The sequence below is a fragment of the Puntigrus tetrazona genome, chromosome 17, assembly GCF_018831695.1.
Source record: "Puntigrus tetrazona isolate hp1 chromosome 17, ASM1883169v1, whole genome shotgun sequence".
Lineage (NCBI taxonomy): Eukaryota > Metazoa > Chordata > Actinopteri > Cypriniformes > Cyprinidae > Puntigrus > Puntigrus tetrazona.
This window is the reverse complement of record NC_056715.1, coordinates 21,225,111-21,242,986: the sequence shown is the minus strand read 5'-3', so window position 1 is coordinate 21,242,986 and position 17,876 is coordinate 21,225,111. Positions and strand designations below refer to the sequence as shown.

Sequence of the window (17,876 nt, the reverse complement as noted above, 5' to 3'; positions counted from 1 at the left end):
CAGAGGCTTTATCCAGCGTTCAGTGTTGACAGCGCCGCTAATCCTCGCCACCTGCTCAAACACACAGACCTCCACAAACAACAGCAGCGGCGGCGGCGGCCCGCGTTCGCTCGCGCTCGCCCTGAGTCAGCCGTTCCCGCGGGAGCCGCTTCCCGCGCTCGCTCGCTCGCTGCCGGCAAACGCTAATCGCCATGCAAAACAAATAGTTCTCAAATGTTTGGAAAAGGCCGCGATGTTTGCACCAGGGCCTAACAAAATAATTTTTACAAGCTATCCGGTCGTGATTAGGGCTGAGAGAATTGAATTTCACTGGCAGCGATCATATTCATATTAGCCTAATTAATAGTGCTGTTTAACTTTGCCTGTTTGCCGTTGTAGGAACGTGGCTGTGGTGAAAACAGAGGCTCAGTTCAGCTCTGGAGCGTTTCTATCTCTCTCTGCCTTTCCTGGCCGTGACGACCGCACACATCTTAAACACTGCTGGGCGGTTAAGCTTAGCAGTTTTCTCCCATTTTGTCTTTTAAGTCGCGGGAATAATTTTCCTCCTTTGGGAAGACATTACCCTAAACCTTCATGGCTAAGAATACACGATGAGTCCTTGAGAAGAGTCTATTTTTCAAAGACTTACGAAGTCTGCTCCAAAGAACGTATATCATTCTATCTGTACATTCTCCTTCATCAATGATACATTTTCAGTCAATACTACAGGTTATTATATAGAGTGAAAAATGAGTAATACGAGTTGGAAAAAGACTTAAACGATTTATATAAAGATTTAACTGACCGTTAATTAAAACGATGTTCCCAGAACACACTGGTGCATCTGCTCAAATCAAAGTGGCGAAATTATGTAACCCATATGTTCACTTTATTATATTTAATTATACTCTGGGTCAAGTTTCACCTAATTTATTAAGACGTGATTTAGATACGAAAACGTACTGCGTAATAGTAAAACCCTCTGGCTTTGGAAACGCCCATTAATAAAACGTCACATTGTTCCACACGTTTTATTTTTTTTGGAAATAACTGATTATAATGAGCAGCTTCTACACACGAATCAGCTCGAACGGCATCATTTTGACATGAATTCATTTTTGAAATCAGTACAGTATAACGGAATCTATTATCAGGCCATCTAAACGTTTCTAACAGTCTAACACCTAGGTCGTTCCTAGAGGTCAAAGATCTTGACCCCTGCCTCTTTAATCAGAGGTTAAGGGTTAAACTAGTCGTATGACAATACTGCATTCAACACATCCCTGTCAGATGAAAGCGTCTTGGATAAATGGTCCGTGACTGCTGGTAACACCCACATTTCAAATCACCGAACTTCAGAATATCCGTTTGAAGAGAAGTCCTAATTGAGAATCAAATCATCAATCCTTAAAAAAAAACAACAACAAACAGTATGTGACCTGAGCCCTTAGTAATCTCATTCGACTATCAATGCTGCTTGCTTCATGTATTTATTATGTTAATGCTATATAAGTATATGCAAATTTTACTTCAGTTTTAGTAAGCAGCAGGTTCTTAGCACAGATGCAGTAATTATCTTCTACATCTCCGGATTGTTGTTCATGAAGTTACATTTTAGCATCGGAAAGGTCAGCTTAGCAGTTTGCGGGGTAGCACTAGATTACTTCTTTCGACAGAATTGAGCCTTAAACATCTCTACATGCATCTTAAAATGAATGCGCTCGTTGAAGATGGTATTCCTAGAGTATGAAATGATGTTTCATACTTGAAGATTACCTTTCAAAGCATGGCAACGTTTGTGTAACACCTGCATTGTTCAGCTCAAAGCAGTAATTGTCTTCTCTTTGAAGCCCTGTGTGTGCACAAGAGCCTGAGTGAAATGAGCTGGACAAACTCGCAGAACCACCCCTTTCCTCCCCGGTAGAGCCGCAGAGGATGGATTTGGCACAATCAAAATAAAAGCAAATAAAAATGAGTCTCTTGACCACCCAAGTCCAGTGGCAGAATCATTTGAGTGGCCCACTTCAGTTCATCTAAGATGATCATCCTTTCTCCATTAAGACAATGGAGACACAGGGAAAAATGTACAAAACAGCCCTCTACCCTCATTATATATATATATCTTTCTAAAATGATATCATAAACAAAATATGAGCAAAACACTACGCTCGCATTAAAACCTGCATTTAGAACAAAACGAGCAACTTAAAACTGAGCAACCTGGGAAGTGTTGGGCTCGGAAACAGTTGCTCTTTTGTTCGTTTAACACAAAGTTTAATTTCCACACTGAATCACAGACAAAGACGGTTCAACAGCCACTCGAGATTGGCCACTTGTGTTTCTTGCAGCTCCGTGCGGTAATTGGCCGGCCCTGCCAGTCATTAGCTGAAATGCCGTCCCAGTCTTGCTGAGCGATAGTCTACTCTCAGTTGGACGAAAGCGTGGAGGAGGTTCCTGTCGAGGTTGGTCAGCTGCTCTCCAGAGCACACCTGCTTGAGGTTATCTGGGGCAACAACCAGGAGGTTACACAGAGCATGAAGGGTGTCGAAGAGCTGGAGCACGAGAGGAACCTGTGGAGGATTTACATGCAGCTGTTAGTCCGTCACTTAAAGGAAAATTGAACGAAAATTATTTACAGTGCTATTCATTAACACCACACGCAGAAATAATTACTTTCCTGCAGAGGCTGACTATTTCCTTAAACAAGAAGTTTCATTGCGGGTCGGTTGCAGTTGCAATTTATTTTGTTACTGGTCATTTTAATTCTCTTTAGTTACAAAAAAAGTAATATTTTTCAGATTTTTTGATAAATAGAAAATTCAAAAGAATATGAATTATTTGAAAGAAATATTTTCTATCATTTTAAGATGACTTTACTGTAATTTTGATCAATGTAATGAATCCCTGCTAAATAAAACCATGCATTTAATTCATTTTTAATCTAAAAGTATTAAATGAATGTTTGTGTAACACCAATTTACACAAAATATTAAGCATAAAAAACTGTTTTCAGTAAATAGTTTTTGGCCAATAACCATTAACCAATGAACAATATAACCTCTTGGTGATATAAAGTTTGTAAACACTTTAGGATTTTCTATATTTCTAGATGAATAAGACCCAAAACATACTAAGAAGTCCTAAAAGTACACAAATTAAACAAATGAGCGGAAAAAAAAACCTGTCATTTATTAATTAATTGAGAGAAATTATGATACATGTCTGTGGAAAAAATGTGTGAACCTTTGCTTTCAAAATTTGGCCTGACCCCATTTTCTAGCAATAACTGCAGCTATACGTTTCTTGTAACTGCTGATCAGTCAGAAATCTAAGCCCATTCCTATGATGGTGGCCTTCACCCTGTGAACTGCTTGCTTCCAGTCCCACCACAACATTTCAATTGGATTAAGGTCTTTGACTAAGCCTTTCCAAAACATGAACTTTTTTCTTCTTTAACCATTCTTTAGTGGAATGGCCTTTAGAATTTAGTATAATTCAGAAATCATTGTTCCATCAATCATGGCAAGCCATCCTGGCCCAGAAGCAGCGAAACAGACCCAAACAACGATACAATCATGTTTCACAGATGGTTTAAGATTTTTATGCTAGAAAGCAGTCTGTTCTTTTCTCCAAACACTTACCATTTCAACCAAAAAGTAAAATTTTGGTCTCATCTGTCCACAAAACATTTTTCCAATAACCATATGGCTTGTCGACATAACCTTTAGTTAACCTTTAGCAGCGATGTTGTTTTTGGAACTCTTGTCATGCACACTTTGGTCAATCGGCGTTCTGCTGAAGGTTGACTCATCAACATTAACATCAGCATTCGTAAGAAAGACCTTCAGTTGCTATAAAGTTACCCTGGGTTCCTTTGCAAACTATTACCACTCTTGGTGAGGTGTAACAACAGTCTTGAATTTCTTCCATTTGTACACTTTGCAACCTTTTCCAGACTGATGAGCAACAACAACTATTTTTCTGAGTTCTCCTTAGCTTGATACACTTTCCACAGACACGATCAGACTTTGACAGATCCCGGTTCTTTAAATAAAACAGGGCATGCACTGACACCTGATAATCATGTCACCGATTGAAGAAAAAAAAAAAAACATATGAACAGATGGACTCTAATTTCAGCTTCAAATTAACTGCTAATCCTAGGGATTCACATACTTTCATCACTCACAGATATGTAACTACTGGATCATTTATCTAAATAAATGACAAAATATTTTTGTCTCATTTGCCTGACTGGGTTCTCTTTGTCTACTTTTAGTAAAATCTGACTATGTTTTGGGTCATGATTATGTTCAAATATAGACAATTACAAATATATCACATACAAATAATACACACACACACACACACACAAAAACACAAATACACACAAAATTCACTACAGAAAAAAAGTATACTGTTTACATTTGTAATCAATAAAATATTCAGAACCTTTTATATTATTTTACAATATATATAAACTAATTTAAATTCAGATTTTCTCTCATGATCTATGCAGAAGATGTGAAAAAAATTCCCAGATGGATCTGGTTACAATACAAAACCAAAGTTGTTTGTCCTTTTGTGCCACACAATCATGTTTGAGCTTCTATTAGAACCAGTTACACTAGTGCATGTCAAACACTTACTGCTTACAGGAGAATAAAAGCCTAAATTTTTCTATTTAAGTAATCATGTCTCTTCAAAAGACTTTAATTAAACTAAAATATTAAATTTAAATAAATTACATTTACAATTAACCTCTATGAACCTTTTGAAGCGTAAGTTTTTGGGGAAATGGACATTAAGAGCAGAGACAGAAATGTCTCTTGTTAAAAATGTGTTAAAAATTTTTGTTTCGAAGATCAACATGAGGATGAGCAATTGACAGAATGACACAAAAAAAACAAAAAATTAAAATTACATTATGCTATGAGGTTGCCAAAATAAGACCTTTGACCTCTCCTTACCCTGAAATCTTTGGCGGACCTGCGGTATTCTGCCACATCACAGATGGCGAGCATACCACCCATGGAGCTGTAGCTGAACTGCTGCAGGTGCTCGTGGATAAGCCTATGGAACCGCACTCCCAGCTCAGTCAAAACAGTGTCCACATTTTTACCATCCATGGACCGCCGCACACGCTCCACTTGCTTGCTCACATAGGCACACACCTTTGAGCACGCCTTAAAGTCAGAGCACATAAAATATGACTTTCAGAACCAAAATCAGGCAGAATACGTCTATGAATACTAAACATACTGTTATTACGAGAATATTTTCATTTCACAAGACAATTACTATAGAACACAAGGACTTACTGTAGTGTACTGTATCATGACATTGTTCTCGTCTTCTGGCTTGAAGTCTGTTTTCTTTTGTTCAGTCGCTAGGATGTGCTTCATCTGGCCTATCATGCAATTTAGTGTCCTAAAAACAAAGAAAGTGCAATTACTGGCAATGAAGTTGTCAAAGATACAATTTGATTAAGACAAAGTCCCATTAAACAAGAGTTTGCTGAAGTTTTTGAACCAACCGATCAATCCCGGTGTCCAACTTCACCTCCATCTGCTCGATCACCTCTTTCTTCTTGTGCAGGCACTCCGTCAGCTTAGGAGAGGAGCTACAGGGGTCAGAGTTTAAACAAATGAAACGGTAAAGACACCAGTCAGCAGTTGGAATATAGAAGGCAGTGACAGTCGGTTAAGCTTACCTAATAAGAGGCATAAGATGATCATTAAACTGCTTGTCAAAGAGATGAAAGATCGTGTTGGCCTGCTGAACCACATCCAAAAAGTAAAGGTTGGCATTTTTGGCATCCGCAGACGGGATGGCTGTGCAAGTCAAAAGACAAAACAAAAGACAGTATTGGCATGTAAAGTCCATTTCAGGAATCTCTTATATTCTTCCTGTGGTCTCCATTGTATAGAACGACCTCAAAATAAACCACGCGACCCATGACTAGCTGACAGAGACTAAACTGAACTACTGTTTTTTGCCTTTTCTCCATAATGATAGTTATTCTCATATTTTTTTGCAATTCTTTGCATTTTAGTTTACATTAACAACCTTTCATTAAATTATCGTACAACATTTTATTATGAACTGTTCCATTTCGTAGATGGTTTTTGCCATACCTGACAGTCCAATCTCAAGGGCGTAGTCTATATGGTCCACACACAGATACTCCACCAAAAGCAAGAAAATGGAGAAGGCATTTTTTGGTAGATCTGCTGGATCTGACAGCTGCAACAATAACAGAAAGAGGGTCTGTCATGCTGATGTTTACAGACCACAACTTCCAACAGCAACAAAAGCCTAGAGATGTTTTTGTACTAAAGCAGTGCTTAGAATTCTTATACCTTGTTGCATCTCTCAAAGGCATGTCGGGTTTCTTGCAGCAGGTTGACTACAACCTCTTGTGAGAGGAAAGTCTCTCCATGTGTGTCAATGCTGGGTCCCAGAGGCAGGTTAGTGCGTTGTCTGATCCTCTCTTTTAGCTCCTGGATGCTGTCAAAATGTATAGAAGAGACGGAAGTAACGGTAAGAAATCTATCTAAAGACATGTCTTTGACAAAACCCCTGTAAGTTTTCAGAGTAACTTTGGAAAACCAGAAGTTCCTCACCTTCCAGTGCCTACAGGTCGTTTTTGGTGGTTCTTAGAGTCGTAATAGCGCTGAAGAATCATGCCACTGCGGTTTTGGAGATATTGTCTCTCCATGTCTATGTAGCTCTCCAGATAAGAGGAGAATATATTCTTTATCAGCTTAGATAGAAACGTGTGCTTGTCTGAGCCCAAGTTAAAGTCTGAGAGTTTAGCAGCCAGTGCCGTTGTCCTAAAAACAAAATGGGTCATGGCAGTAAAGCACATTAATTTGACATATATTTCAGACTTTGTACCATTTCCAGCGTTCGATGAGAGCAAAGTCAATAGTTGTAATAATTAATAATAATGAAATAATAATGATTGATACCTTGTATAGAGGTCATAGAGGTTCTTGAGGTATTGCTCCACATCAGAGTTGCGGGTCTCATCTAATCGTTCTTTGACATGAGCCTAATATCATAAAACAGATAATCTGAGCCATTCCCACATGTATTTTAGTTTGCATGCTTTAAGCATCACCATACTTCTATTGTTTTTCTATGTTTTTGCAGCATTGATCCTTGTAGCCAACCAATCAACCTCCAAGATTTATTGTGCAGTGTAGACAGCTTTTATAATCATAATGGACGTTTTAGTGAGAATGCAGAGCTCAGTGAATAACTGAAGTCATGGTAACTGATGGGACAATCTGATATGTCAAAACAGATCTACACATCAAGTCTTTGAGTCTAAAGGCAGATTAATTGAGCTGCCATCAGATTTTTGTGTGTTCTGTCTAATGGTTAAGACTATTAGACAGCTGCAGCTCATCCAGAACGCTGCTGCCAAGATTCTGACTTCAACCAAAAAAAAAAAAAAACCTGAGCATATAACACCAGTCCTCAGGTCCTTACACTGGCTTCCTGTGAAGTACTTTTACTCATTTCTAAATCACTCAGTGGCATAATAGGACCTAAATACATTGCAGATATGCTCACTGAGTATAGACCTAACAGACAACTCAGACCAGGATCGAGTCATTTAGGAATACCATCATAAAGCATAAGCAACAGCATCACCAAACACAATTATACCATTTTTAAAATGTGTACACGTGTTACGTACCTGTATCTTATTCTCAAAGATGCTCTGAATGAGTTTAGCCATGACCGTTTCCGGACTGCAGAAAACCTCTCCAACTTGTTTATTAACCCGCTGACACAGAATTGCAATGTCTTCAAATACATCATTCCGCATGTACGCTCCCTACAAACACCAAAAGAAACTGGTAGCATAACAGTACGAACACTGGGCCTAAGAGAAAATTTACTCTTGGTAGATAAAACAGAAACACTAAATAGTCTCAGATTCAGTCTGGTACCTCTTGGCACTGCTTGATGTAGACATCTACACAGTGAGCATAACCCTGTAACCAAATGAGATAAGAATAAGAAATAATAATTTCGCATCATTATGATTACTATTATGATCATATTCACTGTATCTACCAACAAACCTTAAAATGTAGCAGGACTGCTGCCACCTCGCGCATGCGCCCAATCTCTCCTCTTCGCTGAGCGGCTGTAAACTCTTGGATCAACTGACGCTCAAGGTCATGATATTTACCTTTCAAATAAACACAGAGCTTACATCAACACTGCATATTTAGCTGATATGTAAATAACGCTGTTGCCTTATTTAGTCTACTGCTGCTTACTTGCTATCTTGGCCTTGACATCAGAAAATCTGAATAGAGACGTAACACAGAAAACAAGCATGGGAAAGAGAGAAGAACAGAGGTAATTTAAAACTTTTTTTTGTCCAAAACACAATAAAATTGTTTGAACTTTTGCTTAGATCTCAGACACAGTCAAAACAAGCTATGCGAATGAAAAAGTTTTAGCCTGTTAAGTTTTGGTCAATGCTTTACTATATTTGCTTGCTCTGAATTTTGCCTGTTGTACTTTCTTCAAGCTGAAGTTAAAATACTACAAAAAGCAGATAGGAGAAATGTTTGGAAAATTGTCTGACAAAGAACTTGCATATTTCGGATTTAGGCCCGAAGTATACTTAGATTTTTAGATGTTCAGGGTTTACGTGAAGCGCATATGCATAAATTTAATAAGCAAAACAGGGCGCATGTAGCCCAATAATTTTAGTTCTTTCAGGTTGCATATGCAAATGTACATTTTTGTGCCATAATTACTTGTTTAGCAAGATGACAATATCGGCCTAGGCTGTTGTTTTACAGTTGAAATGAAGCAACAGTTGCTATGCAATGCTAATATTTATATTTTCATATTTTTTTTACTTGTATAAATTATTACCCTTTTAAACCTAAAATCAGCAAGCTTTTTTGGCAGGTTGCCTGGAAGGAGTATATGCGCTGCAGGTTTTAGTGCTGCCAAGTGAAGAGTGTCAGTGAATTAAATGTCACAGTTTTGCGTTTTGATGTGAAAAAGTAACTAGATTCATGCTTTCAGTTCCAATGGAAATCTTACACAGTGTAACAGTTAGTCAATCTTTGACAAAGCTGCAGAACATGAGCAGGACATATAATTAATTCCTACATCTTCTTAATTCGTTCCTACGGCTTATTCATTTGTGTCCACGGTCCATGTTTTATTAATTTGCTCCCTAGTTAACCAATATTTTTAACTACAATGAAGGAATGAATTAATAGGTATTCCTGTAGCGCAAAATGGAAGTTGAGCCAGTAAGGTCACTTGGACTGTTTTACCCATGTCCTTACTACATTTCTGGGACTGGAGAAATTACGGTTGTGTTGCAGTCGGTCAGAGAGCTCTTAGAGTTCATCAAAAATGTCTTAATTTGTGTTCTGACGATGAAGGTCTTATGGGTTTGGAACGGCATAATTAATTGATGACAGAATTTTCATTTTCAATTGCAGCTTTAAGGATTAATCAATTAATTGATTGCTACATGTTGTAAATTCTGAACATAAAAAAGATATGGACTGCAGCTTTAAGGATTAATCAATTAATTGATTGCTAGTTTAAATGGAGATCGATCAAGGGAATTATCAAAAACACCCTAGTTACAACGTCTAGTGACAAACAGCACAGATACTGAACGAAGATGAAACTTTCTACTGCGCATGTCTTGAACGCCTCAAAAATCATATATATTTTCAAAAGGTATGTGTTACACCACGCATACACACCTTGGTGTTCAACATGTCACCAGTGCTGTTTAAATAATCTATTGTACAGTACACCATTACTACACCATTCCCCAAACCTCCAATATGGCTTTGAATCCAACCGCAGGTTGCTTACCTATCGAACGGCAGCTCCTGAGCGATCAGGTGCAACTTCTGAATGATGTCTGCAGCTTCTTTTATCTGTTTTGGATGAAAACAGACCATGGTGAAAGTGGGAATATGGTCGCTACAGGACAGGCACCTCAGCACACAAACAGAGGCCAGAGGCAGCACCCTTAAATCTGGGGATCGGCTTACGGCTTACTGTCCCTCTCACTCTGCTTGTCCACCACGAGGATGATAAGAGTTAGCTCAGTCCTGCACACCTGAACCTCATTATCATTAGACCTTAACCCCTGTCCGTCAGCCACTGCCCAGCCAACACCTCACGCTCACTCATGACTATTAAGAATGGACTATGGCTAATCCCTCGGTAAATCACCTCCCATAATCTGTCCCCATAGGCAGGTAGGAGGTCTAGGCAAAAACAGGACCCTGACAAGAACCCCCTACCTCTCCCTACAAGCCCGATGGACGAGGAGAAGAAAAAGGCGATACGAAAGGCCCTGCCGTCCACATATCCTCTGTTCCCACTCTCCTTTTCCTGCCTGCCTCAGCTAACATCATTATTGTGCTCCCGTGAGGTGGATCCATCCCTTTTCCGCTCTCCTCGCCGAGGTTTTCTAAGTATCTGTCCCCCAGCTAAGATTAGCTAAATCCCATGTAAGTGATGTAGCCGTCTCCCAGCAGTAGGGGGTTTTACCGGCGCTTGTCTCCTCGCTGCCTGGGCCCGGCCCTCCCTTTCACAGGGATTAACCCAGCCTTCGTTCCTTCCATTTCCCTTCTCTCCTTCCCCCCTCAGCTATTCACCGGCAGCTCCTCTCACTTCCCCTCTTTTCTCTTCTGGAGGCGTGTTCGTCTTGAGAAATATTGAAAAGTCTGGCGGGTATATTCCCACATGGCTCTCTGGAAGCATGTTGGTGGCCTTATGCTAATAGCATCATAAGATGTAAGACTTGCCACCCAGGGTTGGTCACATCATTACAGAGTGACTTGAGAGATTAATTTATAAAGTGGCATTTCCAATTAAGCTGGCGTACATCAACATCTAAGCAGGCCACATATATTAGCCTCAGGCATCCATTATGGCAGTATGCATCACTGTTGCGTGAGAAACAAAATTTTATCGGCTTTGGTTGCAACAGTTGCTTCGGTTACAGCTTCAACACGGACCACTGTCTAGACCGGGGCTGTCCAAAGATCCTTGAGAGTTGGTGTCCTACAAAGTTTAGCTACAACTCTAATTAAACACACCTGAAGCAGCTAATCAAGCTCTTACTAGGCATGTTAGAAACTTCTATGCGTGTGTTGAGGCAAGTTGGTGCTAAACCCTCCAGGACAGAGTTTGGAAAGAATACAATGACATGGATGTATAATGATGAGATTGAACAATTTGTTAGTAAATGCAGAGACTGTCGCTAGAGATTAAGTGTCCCCAACACAGCGGCAAGGAACCAAAACCCCATCCATACAGAATGGAGAAAAAAAAAAAGGCAGACTCCGTTTGGGCCAGTTCTCCTCTGGCCGGACGCCTAGCACTTAACCTCCAGTTCAATTTTAAACGCAGCTGTATCAGATAGTTTAAATGATTCACATACTGTTCTCTTAAAATGTAAACTAGTGTTACTGAAATCTGTCAGACACAGTGTTTTATTCCAACCCTAATGTTTTTGTTAAATATTTACATTCATAAGCATAATTATGCTAATATAATAGTTCATATGTTATAACAGTAGGGTACACGTCACAACTAACTTTCCCACAGCTGATGCAACCTGCCCCTCACTTGCTCTGACAATCCTAGTTATAAATGAATAACCAGCTCATAAGCTAAAATAGCATAATCAGATGATATATGATAAAAAAAGAAAAGCTATCCCACACAATCATTTTACAACACAACTGTAATCCTCAAAAGATACAACACTGTATGTCTGATGCCACTCAACAACTGCATTTACTCCGATCATGCATGCTCATGATTAAGAACGATTTAGCTACACTTGAAATACTACACTTATGCTACAGACCATGGTGATGCTACACATTATAATAAAAATAGTCCAATATGCAATTGTAGACCTAGGCATTTTTTGTAATTTGAATGTGGCTTCTGTGACTTGGTTTGTAAATTTATAAAACTTTAAGATGTAGTATCACTAAACAATCTAATATCTGACCTTCTCAGGATTGTTGAAGACATCACTGCGCAGTTCTCCATCCAGGAACTCATTGAAGTATGTCATGAGTCTTTGAGCCTCCACTGCCCTCTGTCTTGGAGTATTAACACCTTCTAGCTGATCTCCCAGATGACACACCTTGGTGGCCACGTAACTGATATGTTCATCCAACTCCTGGAAGTGCTGGAAGGCTACCTTTGAAACAAGCATAACAAGAAAGTGAAGGTAAAATGGGGTACATTTAAGGGCACATGTTATATAATTCATGGTAAAGTGACACATGGCTCTCCAAATGTGTAAAATAAATGCAAAATGTAAAAGTCACTGACTTGGTTGCTTCTCTGCAGGTCTTGGACCTTGTGGGCAAACTCCTTGGCTTCGCGGTGACATTGCTGCTCCAACTTCTCCACCTTCCTTTGAATCCTTTCATCCAGCTGTTTTAGTTCCTCAATGTGGTTCACGAACTCTTCCAGCAACCTGAAACCAAAGACATGACATTAAAGAGCTGCAGGCAGTAAAGCTCAATTTCTGTCTTGACAAGCATTTTAAATACTTTAAACTCATTAAAGGGAATACAACACTATACATATTTGTAGCCTTTAATTTTTTTCCCTGAAGTCCACTTATAATGTCATTCTTGGTGTCTTGCAGCTAATACCTAATTTAGTTTCACAACACCTCTGTAATATAAAAGTTGTAAGTATACAGTTCATGCAGTTCATGTATAACCTACATAATTATGCAACATTACCACTATAATTTATTATTCCATAAGCCTTGTATATAGACTTAAACATAACATTTATGTTTGCCTTGTGATTTATAATAATAGATGCTTGGTGTCAACATTTTATTTCTGAGTATGCATGGACAGTACAGTATGCTAGTGGGTTGATAAATTTGGCCAGTCATATGTTAGTGCGGTGGCACATAATTGTGATACATTCTGAATAACATTTTTCTGTTTGAAAGTTTGAGGTCAGTTTCTTTTTTTTTTTTTTTTTTTATTAAAATTCGCATAATTCTTGATCAAAAGTGTAAGTAAAAAACTTAAATTTTTAAATTCAATACTTTTGGTGGTGTGCATACTGAACCTTTATTTTAAAAGAGCAAGGAAAGTCCTGTTATCCATGTTACATTTCCTTCTGGGTGTATATGGTCTGAATATAAAAAGAATGAATGCGCTTAAATTACATCAACTGGGCTGTGAGTCGTTTTTACATGATGCGTTGATTAATTAATTTAAATATTTGCATATTACATTTGACTGTGACAATAGCCAGATAACTTAAAGTGCCTCTGTTAGGGCTGGGCAATATATCAGGAGATGGAGAGTTACCTCTATTCAAAGAACCAGCTTTACTGACGAGATGTGCATAAATATATTTTGCAATATATTGCCCAGTCCTAGACTCTTTTATGGATTTTATTTAAATGACCTTTCGTGCAGTGTGTAACACAGCTCTAAGTGAATAAAAACATCCTACAAAGTTTTTAAAGAAAGAGCTGACACTGAATGATTGAAAGCCTTTCTGTGTTGACGTCAACATGAAACATTAGCATAATGCCCATCCACTTGTTGGCATTGGTCTGAATGAAAATACAGATTAATTTTTGGCATGGTAAAAAATAAGCAGTTTCCTCCCGTAACGCTGTGCACAGAGCAGTATTGCGCTCACAAACTCCCCTTTATGGGGAATTAAGATGGAAGAAAAATTAGACCAATCTCATCAATCAACGCAGCTTAGCGTCACACAAGAAAAATAATTCATTATATAAATCGTTTGGGAGTTATTAAGCAAATAATCTAAACATAAATGCATATTATTATAGGCAGTGTAAGTGTGTTTTGACCTTGCATGCATGACAACCTGTTGCTCGGGACTCCCAAAAATAAATTATGAACATTTCATAACCCATAACAGGGTCACTTTAAGCACTCATGTCATTTTGCTCTCACAGCTTGTGTGATATCGCTTATGCTATGACACAAATATTAGACAAAAACTCATTCAGGAGAATTTCTGCACCACTATCAAAAGTTTTTTGGCATAACTGTATTTATAGGGTTTTAATATTTTTAATCTTATGTGACCCTGGACCACAAAATCAGTAATAAGTGTCAATTTTTCAAAATTAAGAGTTATACATACAATATACATCTAAAAAGCCGAATAAAAGCTTTCCACTGATGTATGGTTTGTTAGGGTTGGGCCGAGATACAACTATTTGAAAATCTGGAATCGAAGGGTGCAAAAAATCTAAATATTGAGAAAATCAGCTTTAAAGTTGTCCAAATGACATTTTAACATATTTACTCTAGGAGCATGATCTTTACTTAATATACCACACACACACATAATTATATATATATATATATATACACACACACACACACACACTGTATCTTTGGCTATATAAAGTCTTACTGACTTAAGACCTAAGGTTTTGTGTTCCATAAGGTTTTGTGTTTAATATTTGTCAACAGTCACCTGCATAACATGTAAGATGACATACAAGTAATAAAATAGACTATTATTACCTATTACGTGCTATGTCTAGTTCACCAAGCAAATAAGCGCATTCGAGACAACAAACAAGTCAATACATTTAAACATACAGTCTTGCTTTGATAAGAATGCTGTTCTTAGCATACTCAAATCATAATCATCAAATTTTACAGTTATGGACTGCCAAATGCTCAGAGAATTTGGGTTCGTTTTTTTTATTCAACTGTAACTAATTGTCATGCAGACAATAAAGGATAAATTTATCATTATCCCAAGTGGTCACACACTTCTGGATGCCACTGCATGTTGAAATTTGTTCACGTGGCCTACTAGTCACCTGCCAAAAGGAGAAGAATCGCTGACAACCAGAACTCCAGAGTCATTTTCATACATGAAAAGTACACTAGAGCAGAGGCTTCGGTGAGCGTTCCAAAGAACACTCTTTGTGTCCAGAGAACATTGAAAAACGGCCCATTTCACAGTCTGATTTGCGCGAGGTAGGCTTATGTCCCAAAATTAAGTTAGCTTGGCTAGCATGTAATCTGTGAGGAAATGTTATATAAAACCTGACCAATCACAGAAAAATGCCTGAAGCTCTGTTCCCAGATCCTGAAACCAGCTCAACGGCAGGGATCAGTATATGCTGGGCTGAGATTCATTTATCTTTCATGAATGCTTCTCCAAATAGACGCTGAAAAAATCTGAGAGACTGATCTCAAACTGTGAAGCGAAAAAAGCATCCAGGGAGAGCATCTTATTTGTCAAGATCACATAAGCACTTACCTCGGCAGCAAATAAGCTAATGGCCTGTTACCATAAATTGTGGTACTTCATAAAAAGTGTCTCTCTGCGTTGTGCGTGTGAGCGTATATTTAGGAAACCTCACGCATACAACCAAAAGCTTCATCAGCTGCATTTCAAAGAACTTGTAGGACAGCAAAGTCAAAAGCTCCAACTCAGCAAGTTTGGATTCTCTGGGTGGTAGCAAAACATTCTGAAGTGATGAGTATATAATCTCATATCACCGTAATTCCCTAAACGCTGCTGGCAGCTTAAGTTCTTTTTCCCCTCCATCTTTTCCCCTCAAATTTGTTCTCTTCCATCATTTGTAAGTCAATGGTTTGCCCAGCTCACAACAGCCTCTTCATGGTCGGTTATTTGAGAGCTTGGTGTAAAATTTGGAGCGATGTTTCTGCTCTGGCAGTCAAAAGCACTTTTGCTGTGTCCGTGTGTGTGTGTGTGTGTGTGTGTGTGTGTGTGTGTGTGTGTTAAAGTAAACTTCTTGTCTTATTTATGCTTTTGTCTCTGACAGTGAAATGACCGTCAGACTAGTCAAACTTCAACAATTTGATATGTTGTGATCACGTCCACACCGTTTATTAGAAAAGGAACTTTAAACAAGTTTTAGACACTTTTGAATTCCACTGCAAGTGGATTTATTTGCAAATAAGTCATTTTATTTGTTTTCCCTCAAATAACTTTACTAACTATGCTTCAGCAGAGGTTTGAAGTCAGTTTTGCGCGGGTGTCACCAATTGATGCCCAACACGACGGGTGTCCAACATTTGACAATAGAAAAGTTTCCAAACTCTTTTGTCTTTTTTCTAAACAGGAAATCTTTTGTTTTATCTATTTAAACATTATTTTTATTCTCATTTGTGCAATATTTTGCTATAAAAGTGTTTGCGCTATAGGCTATTTTTTGAAAATCATCTTTTTTATAAGGCAACAACAAGTTTAAGTGTGGTTTAGGATTTAAATACTTTCTTGGGCCAATTTATGTATAACTACATCCAGAAAACGCACATCTTCTCTTTTTCCATTTTTTGCTTTAATTTGGAACAAACATGTAAAATGGATTGAAATAAAAAGAGCTAAATAAATAGAATAGCTTTTATGACTTTTATGATCTTGAGGGTATCTTAAAATGTACTATTTTTAATTAATTAAAATGTGTGGCATGGTTCAATCCTATAGAAATCAGAGTTTAATGTGTATGATGTAAAAATAAAGATTTATGTAATGCATATGCAGCACTAACGCACTTCACATATATAAACCTCTAAGGAATTTAAATAATGCGATAGCTGTAGAGCTGAAAGTTAACACAATCTAACAACTACATTACCAATCAAAAGAGTATGCACAATTACTAATACTTTATTCAATATTTATTTCCATATTTTAAAATAATAAAGTACATTCAAAACTACAAGATCCCATTCCGTTCAGCTCTCTCTTAGTGTACTACAGTGTTTATAACGTGAAATAAAAAGGTTGATTCAATCTTAAAACAGATCAACCTCTACTGTATAACTCTGCACACTCTTAACCATTTCTAATTAACATTTTCATGAGGTGCATCCATCTTTTTGTACAGTATTGAAGGGGTTGCCATCTACACTGATATCTTGTTTTCACTTAGTATCTCATATAACTCAAACCAAAACTTTCAAACCTTTAAGGTAAAAAAAAAAGCATTTAATAGATGAAGTCAAACGAATGCAGCGTATTCTTATGGCAATTATAAATAGAGTAAGACTCACTTTTTGGGGTCAAATGCCTCTGCACCTCCTTTGGAGCCTCCTCCAGGGGTTCTCCACGCTAGTCTCTCAATATACTCATCAGCATCAAACGGTTCCTAATAAGATCACAAAGATAGCATTAAATAAGTAGCAAAACGTAATTGCTAACGACATGAACAGACTATTAAGCTTTAATGAATTAGGATGCCCAGCTGGTCCGTTTATACAAAGGTGGTCTAGTTTGTTTTACTGATCTACATATAATGCTCTCTATTACAGATCCGCGGTTTGTATTCATAATTTTAAATAACTGTACAGACTGACAACACAAACCAGAAGAGCTGGCCAGAGCATTTATGTGACAGTGTGGTGTTTAGCTTCTCATTAGCGCTAATCTACTGTCTGCATGCAGCAATTTATTATAATGTCGTAAGTAAACCATGTAAAAACTGCACTTTGCTAACGTTATATGAGCTATGAAAACAGCAGAGCCGTAGCGTGACAGCCTTCGTGACATCTTTAGAAAAAAACAGACGTACCTCGAATAACTGAGCTGTTGTAACGTTAGCCATATTTCACAGCGCCAGAAAGCAAACGGTAAGCCCGCAAATATTATATTAGAGGCTATATTTTGCTCCTTGTTGTTTATGTCTATTCTGAAAACAATTGCTTCCTGCATCCAGCTGCCATGACCGGGCCGGAAATAGAAAGAAAAGATACGGGGTGAGGCTAAGAGGGCTACGTTTGAGGGCAGGTCTGGGATCGGTTTTTGAGGTTCTGCTGTAACGTAGCTGAAAAAGGCGCAGCTTTTTA

General features: G+C 38.1%; 1 protein-coding gene across 1 annotated transcript; it reads right to left on the bottom strand.

Annotated features, from left to right (window-relative positions):
- Nucleotides 1-994: 994 nt before the first annotated feature.
- exoc5 (exocyst complex component 5) lies at nucleotides 995-17,778 on the bottom strand. Its single transcript, XM_043263414.1, has 18 exons — nucleotides 17,603-17,778; nucleotides 17,085-17,179; nucleotides 12,358-12,505; nucleotides 12,029-12,223; nucleotides 9,865-9,929; nucleotides 8,283-8,311; nucleotides 8,082-8,191; nucleotides 7,947-7,991; nucleotides 7,691-7,831; nucleotides 6,954-7,036; nucleotides 6,606-6,815; nucleotides 6,342-6,489; nucleotides 6,117-6,225; nucleotides 5,693-5,813; nucleotides 5,516-5,602; nucleotides 5,301-5,409; nucleotides 4,950-5,165; nucleotides 995-2,549 (listed from the first exon to the last, which is right to left on the bottom strand). The coding sequence occupies exons 1-18, from the start codon at nucleotides 17,633-17,635 to the stop codon at nucleotides 2,361-2,363; spliced, it is 2,133 nt and encodes a 710-aa protein (XP_043119349.1). The 5' UTR covers nucleotides 17,636-17,778; the 3' UTR covers nucleotides 995-2,360.
- Nucleotides 17,779-17,876: the final 98 nt, after the last annotated feature.

Excerpts from the sequence above, each read along its gene's own strand:
- exoc5 (XM_043263414.1), bottom strand. The coding sequence starts at position 17,635 with ATGGCTAACGTTACAACAGCTCAGTTATTCGAG. Across the intron at positions 17,180-17,602 it reads CAACAGCTCAGTTATTCGAG|GAACCGTTTGATGCTGATGA; the intron begins GTACGTCTGTTT and ends TGATCTTATTAG. Across the intron at positions 6,490-6,605 it reads CGACCTGTAGGCACTGGAAG|CATCCAGGAGCTAAAAGAGA; the intron begins GTGAGGAACTTC and ends ACATTTTGACAG.